This window comes from Lactuca virosa, chromosome 1 (assembly GCF_052849685.1).
Source record: "Lactuca virosa cultivar CGN04683 chromosome 1, Lactuca_virosa_CGN04683_v6, whole genome shotgun sequence".
Taxonomy (NCBI): Eukaryota; Viridiplantae; Streptophyta; class Magnoliopsida; order Asterales; family Asteraceae; genus Lactuca; species Lactuca virosa.
In genome coordinates this window covers 176,525,968-176,550,915 of record NC_136426.1, presented here as the reverse complement: position 1 = coordinate 176,550,915, position 24,948 = coordinate 176,525,968, and the positions used below count along the sequence as shown (strand labels likewise).

Sequence of the window (24,948 nt, the reverse complement as noted above, 5' to 3'; positions counted from 1 at the left end):
TCTCATAAGGATACATGTCCTCATAGGACTTTTGGAATTCGGAGTTCATTGTGGCTATCATGATGCAATGGACCTTCGTTGCATCACGTTCGTGGGTCTCAAAGACAGCCATTTCTTCGGGAGTAGCGATTTCTGGATTGATCTTCTCGAGCTTCTCGTCGAGGACATACTCTTTGTCCTCGTAACGCGCGATGGTGCGAATGTATCTTATCCATTCGCTAAAGTTCGATCCATCGAAAGTCACTTTTGGACAAAGACTCATTAGCGTGAATGAGTTAGCAGCAGCGTTGTTTGCGTTAGACATCTACAAATAGAAAAGGACAAAGTTTGATTAGAATTGAATCCCTAATTAAACACCCAAAATGAAAAATTAGGGCTAGGACCCAACAACATTATTTACATATTAGAAAAGGGATGCCGTAATCCAACACGCAAATAATTTGGAGGTAAGTGAATGACGATTCACTAATTCTTCACCATGAAAAACATAAGCTTAAGTTTTAAATGTATTGAGAATTCCTAGATTTTCTTGGAGATACATTGAACTTTTCAATGGCATGTTTGAATCTCGATATGCCCCTCTCGTTTGTGACTGGGATGCCGAGGATCACAAAATGGGTGTGAATAACCATGCAAATCTACATGGTGCCTTCATTGTTACAATCACCTATTCGATGTGCCGGTAAACCACACACGCTCCATCGAACTATGATAAACAATGAATCACCCTTTGCCACCTTTGCTTAGAACCAATTAGTGTGCTGGTAAACCACACACGCTCCACTAACTTCTTTAGCAAGGGTGCAAAGTGTAATTTCATGGGATTGCATCAATTTCACTTTTGCCTAAAGTAACTAGGATTGGGAATTTGTAAAAACGTTTAGTTACTTTAGTATACTTATTAATGAAGAGTGGATTGCCCTATCCTACCCGTTCGGCTAACGACCCTCCACCAGTCAAGCAAACGGTGGGTGTGAGTGTACACCTATTAAGCGCCATTTTATAGGCAGCAACCTTATACCCACCTTATAGACCGGCTTCGTGAATGAGGCCTACTAACGGTAAGACTAGCCTTTTAATTATACATATATATTTATTAAGCTTGTAATAATATAATAGTATAGGGTGTATTTTAGACATTTCAAAATACTAGGGTTTTAATCTTCAATTTAAAATTTTCGAATTTAATACCATTTAAATTAAAATTTTAAATATTAAAACAATTGATTTAATAATTATCTTAAATTAAACTATTAATTTAATTATCAAATCATAAGGGATTATCTAAATCATAAGGATAATTACCATCTAAACAATTAATTTATCCTAATCCCTTTAATCCCTCTAAATTTCGAAAATAAGGGGATGGGATAATTCCAAATCTTTGATTTAACATATTTAACCATTAAAAGATAATTACAAGATATGGGATTATCCTAATCCCTAAAATTTAGGATCTTATCTTGGGGAAGGAGGCAAATCTCGAAATCTAAGGGTTTGCAAACCCTAGATTTCGAAATCTTGGATTAAAAGGAAAGGATTCAAAAACCCTTTCAAGATTTTCGCAAATTAGGGTTAGGAAACCCTAATCTCGAAATCTATGGCCTCCTGGGGTTTATTGGCTATAAACCCTAATTTGTCAAGTTCATACAATTGAATAATACTAATTGAAAACAAGTTAACCAAAGGCTCTGGTACCACTGTTGGGTTTTTGTACAAACAATTCTATGTGTGCATGCAACCCTAAGAATTGGATCTATGTTTTCAATATTAGATATACAACATTATGAACACATGAATAAAACCCTAATGTAGCTTGCTATTTTCGAAATTCATATATAAGGTTAGATCACATACCTCTTGTTGTTATATTGCAATAACAACTTAAATCTTCAAACCCTAAGTCTTGAAAGCAAGCACCACAAGTGTAGTGCCTCTAATGGCTCACAAACACCACAAGCAATTGGAGAAGCTATAGAGAGAGAAGGGGAGAGGTAGAAATCGTCCTTGGATGCTCTAGGGATCAAGTGGACGAAATCCTAAGGCCTTAGGGGTCTTTATATAGGGTTGGGATTAGGGTTTCAGTCCTTATCCTTATCCAGTTACTTGCCCACCAAGCAACCACAAGATAAGCCTTGAAAACCCTTATCTCTTGGACCTTGGACGATTTTAAGGATATCCTTATCCTTGAATTCGTCCATCCTTTAACAAGGATAACCATTGCCCTATTTTGCAACTATTACATAATTACAATTCAGCCCCTCTAGTTTAATTAATTACACTTGATCACAAAATTAATTCTTAATTAATTATTGACCAATATTAATTAAACAAATATTATTTCTCCTTTAATATATTATTCTTATAACATATTAATAAATCATAATAACCTCTCTCTCTATTTAATTTCTCCAGTCAAGTTGCTTTGGTGAAGGCAACCCAAAAGGACCATGCACAACCGGGTCAAGTACTTACCAAATATGGTTACGGGCTTAGACACTAATCCAAAAAATTTAACAAAGAGATGTTAATACCTGTAAAATCTCTGAAGCGAGAGAAATTTGCAAAGTGTTCCATCTTCTGATTGGCTTTCATGAAATGGCTGAATTGCTGAAACAATAGATCCATGGAATTGTTGTTCTGTGAAGTTTGAGAGTATTCAGGTGTTTGGATTGGATTATCATATTGATTCACCATATGTGCAGAATGATTAACTTTCTTCTTCTCTTTAAGCTCTTTATACCAATCAGGATATCCATGAATCTTGAAACAAACATCCTTAGTATGTCAAACTTTCCAAAAATCACAATAACGATCGTTATTTGATTTTGTTTTTGGATCATACTTGGATTTATTTTGAAATGTCTTCTTGTTTGTGATTTGATTAGATGATTTTGCAAAAAGTGCAGTAACTTCAGTGGGAATCGAGAAGTTAATTTGAACTTCTCTCTAATTTTCGACACTTAAAGCCATGGAATAAGCTGTGTGCACAGAAGGTAATGGATCGAGAACCAAAATTTGATTTCTCAAATTATCATAGATATCATTAAGTCCCATTAGAAATTGCATCAATCTGGTTAATGAATTTAGATCTGATAAAGCTTTTGCAGATCAACAAGTACAAGAAGGTAATGCGATGATACAATTCAATTGATCCCATAATTGTTTAAGTTTCGTATAGTACTTGGACAGAGAAGAATCACCTTGATTGATCGAAGCTATTTGTCTCTGTAATTGATATATCAACGGGCCATTACTTTCTCCAAAGTGTTCTTCAAGATCCAACTAGAGTTCTCGTGCAGTAGTCGAGAACACAAAAGCACTAACAATCTCTTTAGAAATTGCATTCAGTAGCCAAGAACGAACCATGCAATCATTGCTAATCCAGTCATCAAGCTCAATTCCTTCGTTATCTGGTTTTTTCGAAGTACCGTCAATGAATCCAACTTTCTTCTTCGCTCCTAAAGCAATTTGAATTGAATACTTCCATTGAAGATAGTTTTCATTTCCGTTTAACGGATTGGATACAAGAAACATATGTGGATCATTACTCTTTGTATTAAGAACAGATGATCCAGAATTAGGAGGAACAAAAGAAGAATTTGTGTTAATCGGATCGGAACTCATGATTACAAAATCACGAAATTGCGGAAAAAAATCAGATCGAATGCTCTGATACCATTCTAATTCATGTAATGAAATGATAAGAGAGAATTGTGGAAAAGTGTTAACTCTATCATTGATGAATATGGCATATATACAAAGAGATATAGTGGATTTATCAACTATCTTCTAACTGAATGAAATAACAAACTATACTCTGTCTAATAGAATGAAGACACGTGTTAAGTAACTCAACATGCTCCATGTTGGAGAAGAACATGGATTTCCAGGTATGGTAGACAGTATTGACTGTATGCATTGGGAATGGAAAAATCGTCCCACCGATTGGGCTGGACAATATGTAGGTAAAAGCGGTAAGACAACAATAATTTTGGTCTAAGTTATAATATGTTTTTAATTTTGATATCAAGTTATAATAAACAATAATAAAGAAAATATTACTTTATTATTATATACTTTTTAGTCTAAGTCTTTTGGAGTTGAAAATGAAGTTAATGTAAATTTTACAAAAGAACAATATAACTTTTAGGTTATATGAAAAGGTGAGGGAAACACACTCGTGAGCTGACGTGGAAGCCAAAGTCACACGTAAGCTGCAATCCAACACCACCCCAATCTCCGTAGGTGTAAGCTCTCGTAGATGTGGCTACGCTTGCTCACAATCTCTCTCATTCCTTCCTCTCTCTATCTCTTCTCCCCTCTATCTCTCTCTTCCCACCGGTGAGTATGTAAATGAACACCAGTTGGTGATGATCATATGAAAATGTGTTTGAGTGATGTGGCTAGCTCAACATATGCGTAAGTTAGAGATGCTTTCTATATAACCTTAGTGTTAAAGATTGTAATTGTTTTTATACGATGAAGTTACACGTTTTCTTTTTCACTAGTCATGCAAAAAGGTTATGCATTTACCAACAAATTAATGTGATTTTGTTATAATATTATGTAATAAAATTCAAGTGTTACCAATTTATACATGCATCATAAGTTGATAAATGATATATTTTGTATATTCTAATAAAAGCATATAACTTTGTTAATATATACCGAGATCATATAAGTACAAAGTTTTGTCATTTTTATTATATATTTTATAGCTATAGATAAGTAATTTTAGAAAAAAAAAATTCACTCATTAATATATATATATATATATATATATATATATATATATATATATATATATATATATATATATATATATATATATTAAAGTTATGAAAGATAGTAAAGTGGCACATTTTTTGTCAATTTTGGTCCTCCAACTTACAACATTGACCCTTCATCTTTATGCTTTTGTTCACAAACAACCCTTTCACTTTGGTTTGAATTTTTCATAACCCTCGCTTTTTATTACATATTATTAGTATTTAGTCTTTTGGCAGAAATGGTCCCTCATCATTATTATTATTGTTAGACAAAATTACACGATTGGTCCCTATGGTTTACCAGATTTAACATTCTCTTTTTGGTTTTAAATTAATGTTTTATTTATTAGAAAATACCCACCCAATACCATAAACCCACCCACCATCTGCCATCACCACCACTACCGCCGCCAAAATTACATAAATGGTCCATATGGTTTACCCAAGGTGACAAATTCAGTCCCTACTACTTGAAAAGACCAAATTACCCTCACATTAACGGACAAAAAACAACCAACATGCTACTTTACTTTACAAAGCAATATCTTCCGACCCCGACAACGCCGGGAATCTTTTCTAGTTATTATTAAATGATAAGTGGAGAAGATAGATGATTGTGACATTAGTGATGTATGATGTATGTTATGAAATTCATCAAATTATTAAAATTCTTTACGATTTTATTTTTATTATGATAAAGTATCTTAATAATTCTTTGATATATGTATTTTGTCACCCTTTTTATATGTTTATTAACAAAAACTTTTGGTTTCAAAATTCGCCAAATAAAATATCTTTTGTGGCTATACACATTAATTTTTTTTAATTAACTACATATATTTTCATACTCATATGCTTTATATTACTTTTATCCAACTTTAGGTATTATTAAAATGAGAAGACCGACGTAATCTTAATAATATTATCTTTGTTTACAAGTTCGTTTGCTTTAAGAAGCATTTTGTTTTAATATTTGGATGGAAATCTTCAGTCACCTATATTTCTTAATAATTCATTTTGTAATTCCGTAAACCAAATGTCACCTATATTTTTTAATAAATTATTTTGTAGTTCCGTAAACCAAATGCCTTAAAATTATATTGCATAAAATATAAAGATATAGATAATATATGTTGCTATTTATTTCAACTTCTTTTCTATGTTTTATCGTATTTACTAGTTACATTCGTTTACATAACGTTTTTTTTTAATATTTTTTTTATTCCATACATTATTGAAGTAAAACGTGCCCTTGTTCTCATCGAATACGATTATTAATTTAACAAAGACAATATTTTGATTCTTTTATGGTTTAATCATTACCTTTTTATTTTGATCAATAGAAGTTTTTTTTTTTTTTTTTTTTTTTTTTTTTTTTTTTTTTTTTTTAAAGAAGTTTCTTTTTATTTTGATCAATAGAAGTTTTTTTTTTTTTTTTTTTTTTTTTTTTTTTCTAAAGAAGTTTATACTATGATCACTGTAACTGACTATTTGAGGTTTAATAGGTGCTACAACTAACACAACTTTTCATCACTGAGATGTCATTTAATGTCTTTTATAAATAATATTTTGTTTCTTGAAATGACTTTTTATATACTAATTTAACAGATTACAGTGTTCATTTAAATTGAAAAGTTTTTTTTATAAAATTAAATGATGTTTTAGAAATTAGAATACATAGGTTTAATGAAAATTAATGTTAAACCTGCTAAAAAATAGAATCTCACGTTAGAAATTTTTGATATATATATATATATATATATATATATATATATATATATATATATATATATATATTTGATTTATATTGCTCTTTAACAAAAAGCCAAAGTTATAGACCTAAGTGTAAAATTTAGTTTTATTTTTGTTTAAAGTAGCAAAGGTCTTCAACGTCCCTTTCTCCGTTTTTCTTTCTCTCTCATATGTATTCTCAGTGAAGCTTCTCTGCTTCTTCTTAGTTTTTACTTGTTTTCAGCTACTTTTTCTGATTGGATGTCTCCTTATCCATACACCCAACCACCCCACACACAAACTACATGTAATTAGTGAAAAGGAATTACTGTAGCTACTCATGCGAAGTTAGTTTCTATGGAACTTTGATGCGTTCAGTTACTTGGTAAGTTCATAATCGTCTTCATCGTTTGTTATTTGATGATCGTATGAAGATTCACTAATCGAAGAAGATAAAGTTACTTTAAGGGTTTTGACTTTATGAATTTGAACTTTTCCGATGAAAACTAGATTGAATTTTGGGTTTTAACGAATCTGAGATATTCGATGAACTCGGTTTCTTAAGGTCTTCGATTATTTTCTTATAATAACGACAAATTGAATAGAGTTGAAGCTCTTCCTTCAAAGATTCCTTAGTGAATTTCGAAAATTTGTCCACTGTTTGACTGTGGATAGAAAGTTGATCTTTTGTTTTCTGGCCAAACATGTGCTACTTTAGAATAACTGAAAGCTTCTCCCTCTCTCTTTCTCTTTATCTAATCGAAGCTTATCTGATCAAAAGTGTATTCTATATGATACTGATTGCTATACCAACAGGTAATTTAGAGTGAACTTAAGCTCTTCAGCAAGAAGAATCTGAAGAAACAATGGCTTACACTAGAAGAGGATCTGATCAGCAGCCACCTGGCAGGCTGCTGAGAACTCAAACAGCTGGAAATTTGGGTGGTGAGGCTATGATGGATAGTGAAGTGGTGCCTTCATCTCTTGTTGAAATAGCACCTATTCTTCGTGTTGCTAATGAAGTTGAACCAAGTAACCCTAGGGTTGGCTATCTTTGTAAGTACTCATCTGTTTCTGTATCTGACTAGATGTTCTTATTGTTTTCAATAATCCATACTTGTCCATGCTATTATTTTGGGACACATTCCTTTTGTGTTTTTAGCTTTAGCCTTGTGGTTGCAATTGGTTTAAGGGTTAAGAGTACAATGATAAAGCTACTTCATGTTGTGATAAAATTAGGGCAAGTTATTATAAGTTGGATATCTTGTTACTTGTTAGTTTGTCTTTAGTAGGGTATATCATTATTTTTTTAGCTCACTTTTCTTGCTTAAATGCGAAGACATCAAGAAACAAGAAACTTATCATATGCTTAATTAGGTCGATTCTATGCCTTTGAGAAAGCTCACAGACTAGATCCAACATCAAGTGGTCGTGGTGTTCGTCAATTCAAAACTGCTCTACTTCAACGCCTAGAGAGGGTATGTCTTCTCTTCTTTTCCATCAATTATTATATATATATATATATATATATATATATATATATATATTTTCAAAATTTCCTTATTTCCATTTTATGAGTATCATTTTTCATTGAAAACCTTCTTTGTATTCTATATAGGAAGATCAAACAACATTAGCAGGGAGAACAAAGAGTGATGCTCGTGAAATGCAAAGCTATTATCGCCATTATTATGGAAAGTACATTCAAGCCTTACAAAATGCTGATAAAGCCGATCGGTAATCACATCTCTTCAAGGGTATTTTTGTCTTTTTTGCATTTTTCCATTTCTTGATTGTAGATGTTTTCTTCTGATATCAGTACACGTCTTACAAAAGCTTATCAAACTGCTGCGGTTCTTTTTGAGGTATTAAAGGCTGTGAATCAGATAGATGGAGTTGAGGTGGCAAAGGAGGTAATGTTGGATATTTTTCTTCTTTCAAGAAATTTATTTAATATAGGGTTAATCTGATAAAAGACCTTATATTTTGTGTTTTTCCCGTATTAAACCTCATCTTTATTTTTTTCATGGAAAAGACTTTGTATTTTTTTTATTTTGTCCAATCTGGCCCTTTTAGTCATTCTTCTCCAAAAAAAGTGGGTTAATCTCAAAAAAGACCTTATATTTTGTGTTTTTTTTTTGGATTAAACTTCAAATTTATTTTTTGCTTGAAAAAGACCTTGTGTTTTTACATATTTTCTGAAAAAGCCCTCAACTTTGTATTTTTTTTCCAAAAAAAAAACCCTCAACCTTCTAAATGCTTCCAAATAAACCCTCAACTTTTTTAGTTTTTCAGGAAAAAACCCTCACATTTTACAATTTTTTTTGGAAAAAAATGACTAAAAGGGGCAAATTGGAAAAAAAAATGAAAAAATACAAGGTGTTTTTCAGGAAAAAAGTAAATTTGAGGTTTAATCCGGAAAAAACACAAAATATAAGGTTTTTTTTGAGATTAAACCTTAAAAAGTTGTAAAATGTGAGGGCTTTTTCAGGAAAAACTAAAAAAGTTGAGGGTTTATTTGGAAACATCAGAAGGTTAAAGGTTTTTTTTCAGAAAAAGTACAAAGTTGAGGGTTTTTTCAGAAAAAAATGAAAAAATACAAGGCCTTTTTCATGAAAAAAATAAAGATGAGGCTTAATCCAGAAAAAACACAAAATATAAGATCTGTTATCATGTTATGAGATTAATACTTTAATATAAACTTATATTTGTATATGACTATATGTAATTTTGGTGAATTATAATTATAGATATTGGAAGCAAACACAAAGGTTGAAGAGAAGACAAGAATGTATGCACCTTATAATATACTTCCACTTGATCCCGATAGTTCTAATCAAGCTATTATGACATATCCAGAGGTTTGTTCCAAAAATCTTTTACTTTTCCAATTCTACCCTTTTGCATTGTAAGGAATTATTTAATTTCTTATCTAATAAACTGAAGAACACAACAGAACTTTTAGGATTTTGAAGCTATCAACAAATATTTACAGCTGGACATCCTATGTGGATGATGACATGGCATAAAAACTTGTTAACTTGTGCCATGTAATTATAATTCAAATCAGCAGGTTACCTGTGTCTAATTAGCAAGGAGAAATGAATAGTATACTTTTAGGTTTCGTACTTTGGCCACAACAGTTTTGTATCTTGGCATGTTTGGTCCCTGTGTGGAAAATAAATTACAAAAATTGTCCCTGTAATATACAGAAAAGGTCCCTGTGCAGATTTTTTTCACTGAAACAGTCCATGTGTTTAAGACTTTTGTATGTTGGCAGGTTTGGTCCCTATGTAGAAAATAAATTACAAAAGTTGTCCCTGTAGTTTACATTTACAGAAAAGGTCCCTGTGCAGATTATTTTACAGAAACAGTCCATGTGTTTAAAAAAATTACAAAAATGGTCCCTGTCTACATTGCTTTTTCTTGCATTTTGCCCATATTTAATATAAAAAAGATTTTTACTTGTTGAATTTGTAGATACAAGCTTCTGTCTCTGCTCTCAGAAATACCAGAGGTCTACCATGGCCAAAAGGCTACAATAAAAAGGAAGATGAAGACATATTGGATTGGCTACAGGCTATGTTTGGTTTTCAGGTTTGTTGCTTTGTAATCCATACAATAAAATATGTTTTATTATTATTATTATTATTTTTTTATGATGATTTTGGTGTAACTTTTATTGATTTTCAGAAAGATAGTGTCTCGAATCAAAGGGAACACTTGATCTTGTTACTTGCAAATGTTCATATTCGACAATTCCCAAAGACTGGTCAACAACCAAAGGTATTTTACTCCAGAGTGTGGCATTGAATAGTTGTAAGAGTAAATTACAAAAATAGTCCCTGTACTTTCTGAGTTTTACCGTGTTTAGTCCAAATTGAAATTGTTTTTCAGTTTTTGTTCTTTCAAGTTTTCATATCGATTTTTTGGTTTGTGGGACTTCCATGTGGTCCTTTTGTCAAGGTTTTGTATCATTTTTGGTCCTTATTTCAAGATTCTGGAACCAAACTCGATATAAAACCTTGAAATAAGGACCAAAATTGACAATTCCCAAAGATTGGCCAACAGCCTAAGGCATTTTACTTCAGAATGTAGCATTAAATAGTTGTAAAAGTAAATTACAAAAATAGTCCCTGTTCTTTCTATTTTTACCTTGTTTATAGTCCTAACTGAAGCCTCTTTCAATATTGGTCCTTATTTCGAGGTTTCATGTCAGTTTTGGTCCTTATTTCAAGCTTCTGGGAACCAAACTCGATATAAAACCTTAAAATAAGGACCAAAATTGACAATTACCAAAGACTAGCCAACAATGTAAGGTCTTTTACTGCAAATTTGGCTTTAAACAGTTGCAGGAGTAAATTACCAAAATAGTCCCTGTGCTTTCTAATTTTTCCCATGTTTAGTCCAAATTGAAACTTTTTTCAGTTCTGGTCCTTCTTTTAAGGTTTCATATCGATTTTTAGTCCATAGGACTTTCTTTTGGTTCTTATTTCAAGGTTTCATATTTTGGTCCTTATTTCAAGATTCCAGGAACCAAACTTGATATAAAACCTTGAAATAAGGACCAAAACTGAAAAAAATTTCAGTTTTTGTACTAAACATGATAAAATCAGAAAATACAGGGACCATTTTCGTAATTCACTCTACTTTTAATGTACATATTTACATATTCATTTCTGCTGACATTCTTGCAAATTGTTTTTTTTAATAGTTGGATGACGTGGCAGTTGATGAGGTGATGGATAAACTTTTTGAAAATTACCTGAAGTGGTGCAAATATTTGGGTCGCAAAGATAGTCTTACGTGAGTTTAGTTTCCTTAAATTTTCTTTGTGGTTATTTAGTTCTTTGGTATCACAATAATGTTATATTTCAGGTTCCCAAATATTCAAAAAGAAAGGCAACAAAGGAAACTTTTATACATGGGTTTGTATCTTCTCATATGGGGTGAAGCTGCAAACTTGAGATTTATGCCTGAATGCCTTTGCTACATCTATCACCACGTATGCATTATTATGATCCTCTTATGCTCTTTCCAATACTCCTTTTTATTCTTTTACATCAAGTAATTTTAGAAGCCTAATTAAGCTTTTCGTTTATATTCGAGTAAATTACTATTCTGGTCCCTGAGTATAGCTAGTTATTTTAATTTTGATCCTAAAAAGTTTTTCTTGCAATTTTGCTCCTTATTTGAGGTTTTCGTAACGTTTTTGGTCCCTAAGTATAGCTGATTTTTGCAATTTTAGTCCCAAAAATTGTCATTTCACTTGGCGTAGGGACCAAAAATGTACAAAAACCTCAAAATAAGGACCGATATTGAAGTAATTTTAGAAACCTTATTAAGCTTTTCATTTATATTCGAGTAAATTACTATTTTGGTCCCTGAGTATAGCTAGTTATTTTAATTTTGGTCCTAAAAAGTTTTTTCTTGCAATTTTGCTCCTTATTTGAGATTTTTGTAGCGTTTTTGGTCCCTCTTCCCAGTAAAATGACCTTTTTGGTCCCTAAGTATAGCTGATTTTTGCAAAGTTGGTCCCAAAAATTGTCATTTCACTTGGGACAGGGACCAAAAATATACAAAAAGCTCAAATAAGGACCAACATTGAAGTAATTTTTATTAACCTTTCCATTTATATTCGAGTAAATTATAACTTTGGTCCCTAAGTATAGCTAATTATTTAAATTTTGGTCCCAAAAAGCTTTTTATTGCAGCTCTTCTCCTTATTTGAGGTTTTTGTAACGTTTTTGGTCTCTCTTCCCAGTAAAATGACTTTTTTGGTCCCTGAGTATAGGTGGTTTTTGCAATTTTAGTCCCAAAAATCGTCATTTCACTTGGGACAGGGACCAAAAATGTACAAAAACCTCAAATAAGGATCAACATTGAAAGAAATAGCTATTTTCAAGGTCCAATATATTCACAGATGGCATTTGAACTTTATGGTATGCTGGCTGGAAGTGTGAGTTCTGTAACAGGTGAGAATATTAAACCTGCATATGGAGGTGAAAAGGAGGCATTCTTGATGAAAGTTGTGACTCCTATCTACAATACAATTGCAAAGGTGTAGTACAAAAAGGTCTTTTAATTTCATGTAACTTACTAACTTACAGTTCATAATTCTCACTATATTGTTTCTTACAGGAAGCTCATAAAAGCAAAGGAGGAAAGACAAAACATTCTCAATGGAGAAATTATGATGATCTGAATGAGTACTTCTGGTATCTCATTTGTCATAAATCTTGAATCACATTTCTTTTTTTTTTTTTTGAAAATTTTGTTAAACATGTTACTAAATTGGTGTAACATTTTAGGTCAGTTGATTGTTTTCGCATAGGGTGGCCAATGCGTGCTGATGCTGATTTCTTTCATGTGCCTGATGAAGTTAAAGAGAATGAGGTGAGTATTATTATTATTATTTTTTTTTAAAACTTCCTGTATCAGATTCTTATTTTAACCCTTTTTGTTTATTTATTGTCAGGTGGAAAAACCTACTGGTAGTAGGAGGTGGGTAGGGAAGATCAATTTTGTTGAGATAGATTCATACTGGCATATATTTAGGAGTTTTGATAGGATGTGGAGCTTTTTCATTTTATGTTTACAGGTAATCTTATTGTTTTTTTTTTTTTTTTTTTTTTTTTTTGTCTTATGAATTATAATGCTTTCTTTAGCTTTGTTATATTGACAATAATTTATCTCATGGCTAACATAAACTACCAACTGAAGGCAATGATTATTATAGCATGGAATGGATCTGGTAAACTAAGCTCTGTCTTTGATGGAGAAGTGTTCAAGAAAGTTTTGAGCATCTTCATAACAGCAGCAATTTTGAAACTTGGACAAGGTAACTAACTAATGACATACTCTTTTTGCAGTCTCGATTTTGACTTTTGCAAGTCAAACCTAAAAGGTCTACAACTTCACTTTATCACCATGAAGACTATGTTACTGTTGGAAAAATGGCCTCAAAGATTCCCAACAATCTGTTCAATGAAAAATGATGGAGAAAATTGAACACTATAATTTACATGTAAAACTCCAAAACCAGAGAAGAACCATGAGAAAATCCACTATATGATAAATTGTTACAATCACATAGACTAGTATCTCAAGTCATTCCAATTACATTTACAATGATCCCATACAAGAAAGGGGATTAAACCTTAACACAGTGTGACTGTGACACTGCTAATCTATATATGATAAATTGTTACAATCACATAGACTAATATCTCAAGTCATTTTCCAGCTGTCATTGATCTGGTTAACACAGTGTGACACTGCTAATCTATATATGATAAATTGTTACAATCACATAGACTAATATCTAAAGTCATTTTCCAGCTGTCATTGATCTGGTGATGATGTGGAAAGCAAGGTTTAGCATGTCATTTCACGTGAAGCTTAGATACATATTGAAGACACTTTCAGCAGCAGCTTGGGTCATAGTTTTACCAATTACATATTCTTATAGTTTAAACAATCCTTCTGGATTTGGACAAACAATGAAGAGTTGGTTTGGAAGTGGACCAAGTTCCCCTTCTTTGTTCATTTTAGCAATTGTTGTTTACTTGTCTCCAAACATGCTTTCAGCATTATTATTCCTCCTACCCTTTTTCCGTAGAAAACTAGAGAGATCAAATTACAGAATTGTCAGATTCATCATGTGGTGGTCACAGGTACACAAAAAACCTTCCAAAATATAATTTTTGTTATATTTAAAAATGTTATATTTTTGTTGTTCAACCCCCCAATCATTTAATTGTACTAAATAGGGCGCTGAACATCTAATGCGTTTTCAGTTCCACCATTGGGACATATTGTAACTGTGTAAAAAAGTATTCGATCCTATGTGGCATCCTACTTGGCGTACAATTGGTAAATTTGTTCAAATTGTGTCCATGTCACCATGTGGACATATAATGTGAACATGGATACTGATTCATTAGATGTTTAGTGATCTATTTAGTACAAGTAAAATTTGTAGGGACTTAAATAGCAAAATGGGAATAATTGGTTGCTAAATAGTGACATTAACGATTCAGAATATTGTTTTTAACAGTTTTGAAAAAATTGCAGCTTCCACTTTATGTGGGGAGGGGAATGCATGAAGATCCTCTTTCCCTAATCAAGTAGGACTTCCTTAATAAAATCACATGTGCATATCGGCTGAATTAGTTCTTATATATATACTTAAAAATGTTATTTTTTAGGTACACATTCTTTTGGGTTATCCTCTTAGTGGCAAAGTTAGCTTTCAGCTACTACTTAGAGGTGTTTCTCATGTTCTTAAATCTTTTTCTTCCAACACTTATCTATACTTAATTTCTTATAGTCTTAGTGAGAATAATTTATTCTTTTTTTTTTGTTCTTATATTACAGATAAAGCCTCTAGTGGGTCCTACAAAAGCAATTATGAATGTTCACATAAGACGTTACCAATGGCATGAGTTCTTCCCCCAAAGTATATTTTTATGCATATAATAAACAAGTCCATTAGTTACATACACCATGAAATGAAATTGATTATGATTTCCACATTGTTTTTTTCCTCTTTTCAGCTAGCAACAATCTTGGTGTTGTCATTGCACTTTGGGCTCCTATTATTCTTGTATGTTACTTTTATTTATTTTCTTCTATCACTTTCCTCTTAAGTTTTTAAACTGAAACTTTTAATTTTATCTTCAACAGGTATATTTCATGGATACACAAATTTGGTATGCTATCTTTTCAACTATATTTGGTGGTTTCTATGGTGCATTTAGGCGTCTTGGAGAGGTTTGTATTTAACTATTTATTATATCTTGTTTTTGTTTTTGGTTTCTTATTTGTAAAATATTTTCTTTTTCAGATACGAACACTGGAAATGTTGAGAAGTAGGTTTGAGCAACTGCCATTTGCTTTTAACAAATGGTTAGTTCCAGCAGAAAATAGTGAAAAGGCTAAAAAGGGACTCAAGGCTACTCTATCACGTAGAATCACTAAGGTTAAATTTTATTATCTTCTCATTAGTAACCACAATGTACACATTCTTTTGACTCATATCCCTATATTTATTTATCTATGTATCTATTTCAGATCACATCTGATAAAGAGGAAGCAGCAAAGTTTGCTCAAATGTGGAATAAAATCATTACAAGTTTCAGGGAAGAAGATTTGATAAACAACAGGTCTTGTTCTAGATGATTTAAATCATTTCATACATATATGAATTTTTAGTTTTACTGATTTCTACTTGGATTCTTTTTTTTTTCTTTTATCAGTGAAATGGCCCTATTACTCATGCCATATTGGGCAGATCTTGATTTAAATCTCATCCAGTGGCCTCCATTTTTACTTGCTAGCAAGGTTTTTTACACATTCCACATGTTCTTTTATGAATTTTTTTTAAAGGCATACGTAATTTGAGTTCTTTAATTGTTATATTTCAGCTTCCTATAGCATTGGATATGGCAAAAGATAGTAATGGAAGATACTCTGAATTGCAAAAGAGGCTGAATTTAGACAGTTATATGGACTATGCAGTTCGCGAATGCTATGCTTCATGCAAAAATATTCTGATATTTCTGGTTTTAGGGGATCGTGAAAAGGCGTATGTAAATTACCATTCTAGTCCTTTCACTATTGATTTGTTTATTATAGCATCCTACTTTATTATTTTCCTATTACAAGATTCTACTTTGAAAATCTTCTCAATTATAGCAACATCATCTAATAAAAATCAATTTTTACTGCTATAAGAATGTCTTGCAAAGTACAATGCCTTGATAAGAATTTTTTTTGATAAGGGTTTTATGCAGAAAAGTCCCATTTTGGGAAAATCACATCATCTGTCATTTCCTGTTACAATAAAAAAAAGGACTTTTTCATTAATTTGGGCAAAATGTTAAATAATCGGGACTTTTCAGTTAAAATTTTTTTTTTAGGACTTTATCAAAAATTTTCCCAAAATAATGAGACTTATAAAACCTTTGACAGAAAGAAAGAAAGTAGGATGTGCTATAGTACACAAATAAGTGAAAGTATGTTGCTATTTCTTGCATTTAGCCTTATTTTATATGACTAACTTACCCTTTAATGTGGTTTGACTTTTTTCAGTGTTTTAACTGAGATATTCAACACGGTTGACATGCACATAGAGAAGGGAGAACTTTTAAAGGAGTTTGATATGCGGGCCTTACCTAGCCTCACTTTTCAGTTTGTTAAGCTTATTGAGTTTTTGGTAACTATTTAAAAAATCATAGTACACTTCAATAACATAATTTTAAAGATATTTCCTTAATTCACAAATTTTGTTTTCTACAGATGAAAAATGAAGAAGGTGACAAGGATGGTGTTGTGATTGTATTACTTAATATGTTGGAGATCATGACAAGAGACATAATGATGGATGCACCAATTTCTAGGTAAAATCTCAAGTAGCATAATTGACTTTCTTGAATAAATATTATTAATTAATTAAATCGTTTTGCTTCTGATATATATAGTTTGATGGAATCAAACCATGGTGGTGCTTATGGAAACCATGAAGCTCAACAAGATAAACAATATCAGAAGTTCTTTGCAGCTCTTAATTTTCCTGTTACAAAAGAAACAGATGCTTGGAAAGAGAAAGTAAGTTTTTACTTTTTACTCCAAACATTTACCTTATTTCATTATTTGTAAACCATTTTTTTATTAATATTGTTTCCAGATAAGAAGGCTTCATCTGTTGCTTACTGAGAAGGAATCTGCTATGGATGTTCCATCAAACATAGAAGCCAGAAGGCGTATCTCTTTCTTCTCAAATTCCTTGTTTATGGATATGCCTATGGCACCTAAAGTTAGAAACATGATTTCTTTCTCGTAAGTTTTCACCTTATTTACTATTTAATTAAATATAATCAGAAAATAAATGTCATTTGGAACACTTATAATACATCCCTTGATTTGTTTGTATAAGATATACGTTCTTATTGCGATCTAGACACTTCCATTTGTATGTCACGTATATAGTTAGCAAGTCAAAAACAATATTTATAGATTGAGATTTTGATGATATGACACAAATTAACAGGTTTTAATGTCATCTTTTACCAATTTTCAAGAATGAATATATTCTTTTTCCTATCTTGTTGCTATAATGGATAAACTTTTCAAAGTACACTGTTATAATAAAGAAAAAAGAAAAGCACATTGCTATGTCTTGCATTTAGCCTTATGGGAAAAAGAAAAACGTGTCCTTTGGATACAAGTTAACTTATATAAACACTCCTTGATAAAAATAGCTGAGCTGATAGATCTTTTGTAATATTCATTTTATCAAAGGGTTCTTACTCCTTACTTCAATGAGGATGTTCTTTTCTCCATGGATGCATTGGAAAAGCCAAATGAAGATGGAGTTTCCATCCTTTTTTACTTGCAGAAAATTTTCCCAGGTCAGTTTACTTTATTTATTTATTATTATTATTATTTTTATTATTTTGTCATTAAATCCATGTGATATGATAAATCCATATGAATATGATACTGAATAACTATGTGATATACAGATGAATGGGACAATTTTCTACAAAGGGTGGGATACAAACATGAAGATGAAATGAAAGGTAATCCAGAAATGGAAGAAGAGCTTCGCCATTGGGCATCATATAGAGGCCAAACACTAACTAAAACTGGTATATATATAATATGATCTTTTGATGAATTTTGAATTTTGAAATTTGAGATATTGTGCTAACTAAAAATGATTATCATCTTCTGTTTTAAATTTGTTTGAAATTTAGTTAGAGGCATGATGTATTATAAGCAAGCATTGGAACTTCAGACTTTCCTTGACATGGCAAAAGATGATGGTAAGTATATAAGCTAGTGTTTGGTATGATGGAAATGGAGAAGGAATGGAATTGGCCATTCCATTCCTTCGTCTTTCAATTCCATCCAACTAAACTGTTTCTCTTTGTTCCCATAACGTTAACATGTTATATAAATCGTTTATTCAATTGGAATGAAAAAAGTTGTTTGATTTGCTTGATGGAATAGAATCTGTGATTCCTTCCATTTCGTTAATTTTCATTCCTTAGGCTGGTGTATGTGTGTGTGTGTGTGTGTTATTATTATTTTTTTTTGAAATTGTATTTTAAGTTTTTAACCCATTCTTATTTTTAAATTTAGTGTTCATCTCATAAAAGACCTTATATTTTGTGTTTTTTCCGGATTAAACCTCAACTTTATTTTTTTCCTGAAAAAGACCTTATATTTTTTCCGAAAAAAACCCTCAACCTTCTAACTGCTTCCAAATAAACCCTCATTTTTTTTTGTTTTTCTCGAACAACCCTCACATTTTACTATTTTTTTTGGATAAAAATGACAAAGGGTCAGATTGGAAAAAATGAAAAAAATACAACCTCCTTCAGGAAAAAACTAAATTTGAGGTTTAATCCAGTAAAAACACAAAATATAAGGTCTTTTATAGTGGCATAAAATATTTCACAAATTTGTTTTCTAAAAGTAACCAAAGAATATTTTTTCTTTATTATAATCTTATTTGTGTATATTCATGTTTGTTCAATTTGCTAGTTTTGTAAATAACGGAATGTAATGACTTATTACATTCCTCCCTCTTTCAATTCCATCCAACTAAACTGTTGCTCTTCGTTCCCATGGCTTTTTTCATGGTATTTAACATTAGCATGTTATATAAATCATATAATTTTTTTTTTTTAGAATTAATGAAAGGTTACAAAGCTGCTGAATCCAACACTGAAGAATATTTAAGCAATAATAGATCATTATTGACACAATGTCAAGCAGTGGTGGATATGAAGTTCTCATATGTGGTATCATGCCAACAATATGGAATCCAAAAAAGAGCAGGACTTGCTCATGCTCATGACATTCTCAGACTCATGACAACGTATGAATCATGAAATTTATCATATGTTTAAATGCAATAAATAGCAATCTACTTTCATTTCTTTCTATTACAACATTGCACTTTTAAATTACAATGCTATAATTGAATCATGATTTTTTTTTGTATTGTATGTTTTAACATGTTCTTTTTTTTTTTTTTTTTTTGGTATATGGTTACATTGATGATCAGGTATCCTTCTCTTCGTGTTGCTTTTATTGATGAGGTTGAAGAAACCAGCAATGAAAAAACAAAAAAAGTGGTGGACAAAGTTTCCTTTTATTCAGTTCTTGTGAAAGCTGTTCCAAAGTCTGCTGATTCCTCTGATCCAGTTCAAAACCAAGATCAGGTACACAAGGGCATTTTCGTCCATGGGCTACTTAGTTGATTCTTTTATTTTTTGTATTCTTTCCTTTTTAGTCCATATTTCACTCTTTCATTACGTTTTTGGTCCCTCTCACTCACATTGTCAGTTTCATCCTGTTAAGCCCATTCTCATGCCTTGTACACAAGGGCATTTTGGTCTTTTCCTTGAGGTGGGTGGTACTAGTAGAATCGTCTTCCTGGGTTTTTGAATATCCATGAAGTTTGAATCAAAGAAGCTCTTCCATATGGCCATTGTTACAAGGAAAAAGACCAAAATGCCCTCATGTGGAACTCAAGTGAATGAGCCCAACAGTCTGAAACTGAAGGGACAAAAAACATTATGAAACGGTAAAATAAGGACCAAAATGGTCCAAAACCAAAAATCTGTAAAAAGGTTAAATAAAACTTGTGTTGTATAAGATTTTTATATATAAATACACTGAAGTGACAATTTATTTATTTATTTATTTTTATTTTTTTTCAGGTTATATATCGTATAAAACTTCCGGGACCTGCGATACTGGGAGAGGGAAAACCAGAAAACCAAAACCATGCAATAATATTTACACGTGGAGAAGGCCTTCAAACAATTGATATGAACCAAGTACTTATGCTTTCAAATTTTTCTTATTAATTAAATTACACTCTTTTATTTAAATTAGCTTAATATTTATTGTCATATATAAATTCAACAGGATAACTACATGGAAGAAGCATTTAAAATGAGAAATTTGCTTCAAGAATTTCTTGTCACACATGGCGTAAGGACCCCAACTATACTTGGCCTCAGGGAGCATATTTTCACTGGCAGGTAAATAACATTTTTTATTATTATTATTTTACCTAATATTGCATTTTATCACAAATTTACTCTGTTTTATGGTTAATAACTTTATATTAAGTATTAACCTTTTTTTTAATGATATTATGCTTTCAGTGTTTCTTCTCTTGCGTGGTTTATGTCAAATCAGGAGACAAGTTTTGTAACCATTGGACAAAGATTATTAGCCAACCCTTTAAAGTAAGCCTTACAATCTTTTTACATTATGTTGACAAATAATATTTATACCAATTTTACCCCTGCACATTTCAGAGTGAGATTCCACTACGGGCATCCAGATGTATTCGATAGACTATTTCACCTAACCAGAGGTGGTGTCAGCAAGGCTTCCAAAATCGTTAACCTCAGTGAAGACATATTTGCAGGCATGTCTTTTCTTCTTTTATATTTCATTTATATATTTTTTTTCACATTTTTAATATTTAATTATTTCTCAGGTTTTAATTCTACATTACGTGGTGGAAATGTTACGCATCATGAATACATCCAAGTTGGAAAAGGAAGAGATGTTGGTTTGAATCAGATCTCATTGTTTGAAGCAAAGATTGCAAATGGAAATGGAGAGCAGACAATGAGTCGTGATATTTATAGACTTGGACACCGTTTTGATTTCTTTCGCATGCTCTCTTGCTACTTCACCACTGTTGGATTTTACTTCAATACATTGGTAAAACTTTAAAGTTAAATTCAATCTTCTAAACAACGAAGCATATACAAATGGAACCATAAACTTGTGTTCTATTCTATCTCAGGTAACTGTGCTTATTGTATACGTGTTTCTCTATGGACGCCTATACCTTGTTCTAAGTGGACTCGAAAGAGAATTAAGCACAAACAAACAAGTCGTAAACGACAAACCCCTTCAAGTCGCTCTCGCATCCCAATCCTTCGTCCAAATCGGCTTCCTCATGGCGCTTCCAATGATGATGGAAATCGGCCTCGAACGCGGTTTCCACAAAGCCCTAACTGATTTCATCCTCATGCAACTCCAACTCGCCTCCGTCTTCTTCACCTTCTCCCTCGGCACCAAAACCCACTACTACGGCCGCACTCTCCTACACGGCGGCGCACAGTACCGCGCCACAGGTCGCGGATTCGTCGTCTTCCACGCCAAATTCGCCGAAAACTACCGACTCTACTCTCGCAGCCATTTCGTGAAAGGAATCGAGCTTTTGATTTTACTTGTTGTGTATGAGGTTTTTGGGCAATCGTATAGGGGATCGGTTGCGTATATTTTGATTACGATTTCGATGTGGTTTATGGTGGGGTCGTGGCTTTTTGCGCCGTTTTTGTTTAATCCTTCGGGGTTTGAGTGGCAGAAGATTGTGGATGATTGGACTGATTGGAGTAAGTGGATTAGTAATAGAGGGGGAATTGGGGTTTCGGTGGATAAGAGTTGGGAGTCGTGGTGGGAGAAGGAACAAGAACATCTTGTGGCGTCTGGGGTTAGGGGGACTGTTATGGAGATTTTGTTGGCGTTGAGGTTTTTTATTTATCAATTTGGGCTTGTGTATCATTTGAGTTTGACTGAGAGTAAAAGTTTTCTGGTATGTGTTTTGTGATTGTGTTATTTGGTTGATTGATAATTGGTGATTTTTTGATTGTGGATTTTGTTTTTGTTTTTGTTTGTAGGTTTATGGGATTTCGTGGCTTGTGCTCATTGGAGTATTACTCGTAATGAAGGTATGTAACATAGGAGTAACATATTTTGAATAGATTTAACATAAGAAAGTAAAATTTATAAGATTATATTTTATTTTATTTACTAGGCTAAATTCAATGAAAGACGACGTAGTTTGAATTTTTTCTTTTGGTTTAACTACCGGAAAAATATTTTCTGGTTTAATCACCAAGACTTTTTTTTTTTTTTTTTTTAACAAAAAACTCTACATGAAACTTTGAATTCTATAAAACCCATTATAGTTTGCCATTTCTTCAGTTTAACTTTAACCATAGGAAGAATTTTTATATATATATATTTTTATTTTTTTGTGATTTAACCATTATAGTTTGGATTTTTTTTTTAAATAACTTCAACTAGAAATTTTTTCTCTTTCAGTTTTATTTATTTATTTTTTTGTGATCTAACCATTATAGTTTCGATTTTTTTTTAAATAACTTTAACCAGAAATTTTTTCTATCGATCTCTTTTTGCAATCCATTACCAAGAAATACTTACAGTGGTTTTTCCGAAAAAAAATTAAAAAATAAACTCATTCGTTAAACCAGAAAAAAAAATCTTTCGGTGATTAAACGAAAAAAAGTCAAAATATAGAGGTTTTTTTTTATAGAATTTGGCCTAATTATTAATACAAAGCAAAGATTATATTAAGAAAAACATAATATATATTATTAATGTGTAGTTTATAATGGAGTAAATTACACGAATGGTCCCTATGGTTTGGGGTAATTTGCACGCTTGGTCCCTAACTTATTTTTTTAACTCGGAAGGTCCCTACTGTTTATTTTTGTTACATGCTTGGTCTCTACATATTTGTTTTTGTTACGTGCTTGGTCCCTATCTTACCTTAAAAGACTATTATTTAAATAGGGAAAAATAGTAAGGAAGGTAAGGTAAGGTAAGGTGAGGGGGTGGGGTTAGGGGTGTGTTTATTTAAATAAATTAGAAAATCAAGGGCAAAATAGTCTTTTTAGGTAAGACATGGACCAAGCGCGTAACAAAAACAAACAGTAAAGACCTTCTGAGTTGAAAAATTAAGTTAGGGACCAAACGTGCAAATTACCCAAAACCATAGGCACAATTCGTGCAAAGATTATATTAAGAAAAACATAATATACATTATAAATAATGTTATTTATTTCATAATCAAGTAATAAGGCAATCTCCAAAAAAGTCCTAATATTTTGGGAAAAGTTACGATTAAGTCCCAACTTTTTTTTTTTGAACAAAAAAGTCCCGATTATTTGATTTTACACGATAATATATCATTTCCTGTTAAAAGGAAAAAAAAAAGGACTTTTTTGTTAATTTGAGCCAAAATGAAATAATCGGGACTTTTATGTTCAAAAAAATAAATTTGGGACTTAATCGTAACTTTTCCAAAAATATTGCGACTTTTCTGACAATTTCCCTTAAATAATATATTAATTTATATATATAATCCGTGTAAAAACGTGGTCTCTTTTTAGCTTTAATCTATGAAACATTTTTGTATAGTTGTTGCATTTGCTTCTACTCTAAACATTTTTGACCAACATATCAAATCTGTTTGACTTTTTACATCAAATTTCAGGCCATGTCATATTGGAGAAAAACCCTTAGTGCTGATTATCAACTTCTCTTCCGATTAATCAATGGTTTCATAGTTGTTGCATTTGCTTCTACTCTAATCACATTGGTTGCACTACCACACATGACAATCAAGGATATTGTCGTATGCATCCTCGCCTTCCTCCCTACTGGCTGGGGACTACTTCTGGTTAGTATTTTTGTCTTAACTGTATTTACAAAATTACCCCTCAGTGGAATTTTTTACTTTCTGCTGACGTGGCAGGGTTATTTACTTTTAAATCTGTTCCGCCATTTTCATATTACTATTAGTGATGTTAATCGGTATTATTTATCTGTTGTATGTTATCTGTTGTTAGATATCACAAGCTTTGAGGCCATTTTTGCGAAGATCTGGACTCTGGTCATCGATTAGAACCCTAGCGCAATACTATGAAATAATCATGGGGTTACTTTTATTCACTCCGGTTGCATTTCTTGCATGGTTTCCATTCGTGTCAGAATTCCAAACACGTATGCTTTTCAACCAAGCGTTCAGTAGAGGTCTACAGATATCTCGTATTCTTGGTGGTGGACAGAAGAAAGATAGGTCTTCTGACAACAAGGAGTAAATACATTCATGTAAATTGCATACTTAAACGATGTGAGTTTTTATTTGTAAGATGTATAGTAATCTTAAGTTGAGTTATTATTGAATAAATTTTGTAAATATGGGAAGTGGGATTTGTGTCTAAGTGTATATTTCTTATTATGTATGTGGTATTGTAGGTTAGGACATGGTTTATGTACTTTCTAAGACTTTGGGAGGGACTTTTACGGATTTAATATGGATCCAATATGTTGAAAACATTATTCCAACAAACAATCGAATCCCTAACATCATTCAAATTCGAAATAATCAATGGATTAGACGATTAAACTTCATTTCATCAAATGAAGTTCAATTCTAACTTATTGAGTATTTGCAATGGCTTGGACATAAGGTATTGAAATATATGTTCTTGATGTATGTAGTGACTCTTTTCTTTTTATACCTTTTCTCGTAATGGTTGCTCAAAAATTAATTTAAATATCCTTGTTTACAATCATAAGTCATAAT

At 31.7% G+C, this 24,948-nt stretch overlaps 1 protein-coding gene across 2 annotated transcripts; it reads left to right on the top strand.

The window, feature by feature from the left end:
* The first annotated feature begins 6,668 nt into the window (after positions 1–6,668).
* LOC145161650 (callose synthase 2-like) lies at positions 6,669–24,698 on the top strand. Of its 2 annotated transcripts, none has more exons than XM_079081233.1 (43): positions 6,669–6,888; positions 7,320–7,559; positions 7,881–7,981; positions 8,122–8,240; positions 8,323–8,416; positions 9,254–9,364; positions 9,984–10,100; positions 10,197–10,289; positions 11,218–11,309; positions 11,382–11,508; positions 12,427–12,564; positions 12,645–12,721; positions 12,815–12,899; positions 12,982–13,104; positions 13,227–13,344; positions 13,845–14,179; positions 14,580–14,632; positions 14,714–14,774; positions 14,883–14,964; positions 15,062–15,111; positions 15,192–15,278; positions 15,352–15,486; positions 15,579–15,670; positions 15,764–15,848; positions 15,932–16,092; positions 16,599–16,722; positions 16,806–16,906; positions 16,988–17,114; positions 17,194–17,345; positions 17,808–17,917; positions 18,032–18,157; positions 18,266–18,334; positions 19,206–19,395; positions 19,585–19,741; positions 20,243–20,362; positions 20,454–20,569; positions 20,696–20,779; positions 20,852–20,964; positions 21,037–21,266; positions 21,352–22,146; positions 22,232–22,282; positions 23,854–24,039; positions 24,209–24,698. In XM_079081233.1, the coding sequence occupies exons 2-43, from the start codon at positions 7,370–7,372 to the stop codon at positions 24,458–24,460; spliced, it is 5,829 nt and encodes a 1,942-aa protein (XP_078937359.1). In that variant the 5' UTR covers positions 6,669–6,888; positions 7,320–7,369; the 3' UTR covers positions 24,461–24,698. The 2 variants fall into 2 exon arrangements, with proteins under 2 accessions (XP_078937359.1, XP_078937350.1); XM_079081224.1 differs by having other exon boundaries at positions 12,298–12,564.
* The last annotated feature ends 250 nt before the right edge of the window (positions 24,699–24,948 follow it).

Coding starts and splice junctions, on each gene's coding strand:
- LOC145161650 (XM_079081224.1), top strand. CDS start 7,370: ATGGCTTACACTAGAAGAGGATCTGATCAGCAGCCACCTGGCAGGCTG. Junction 10,101..10,196: donor AGGCTATGTTTGGTTTTCAG/GTTTGTTGCTTT, acceptor ATTGATTTTCAG/AAAGATAGTGTCTCGAATCA. Junction 16,907..16,987: donor ATGGATGCACCAATTTCTAG/GTAAAATCTCAA, acceptor TGATATATATAG/TTTGATGGAATCAAACCATG.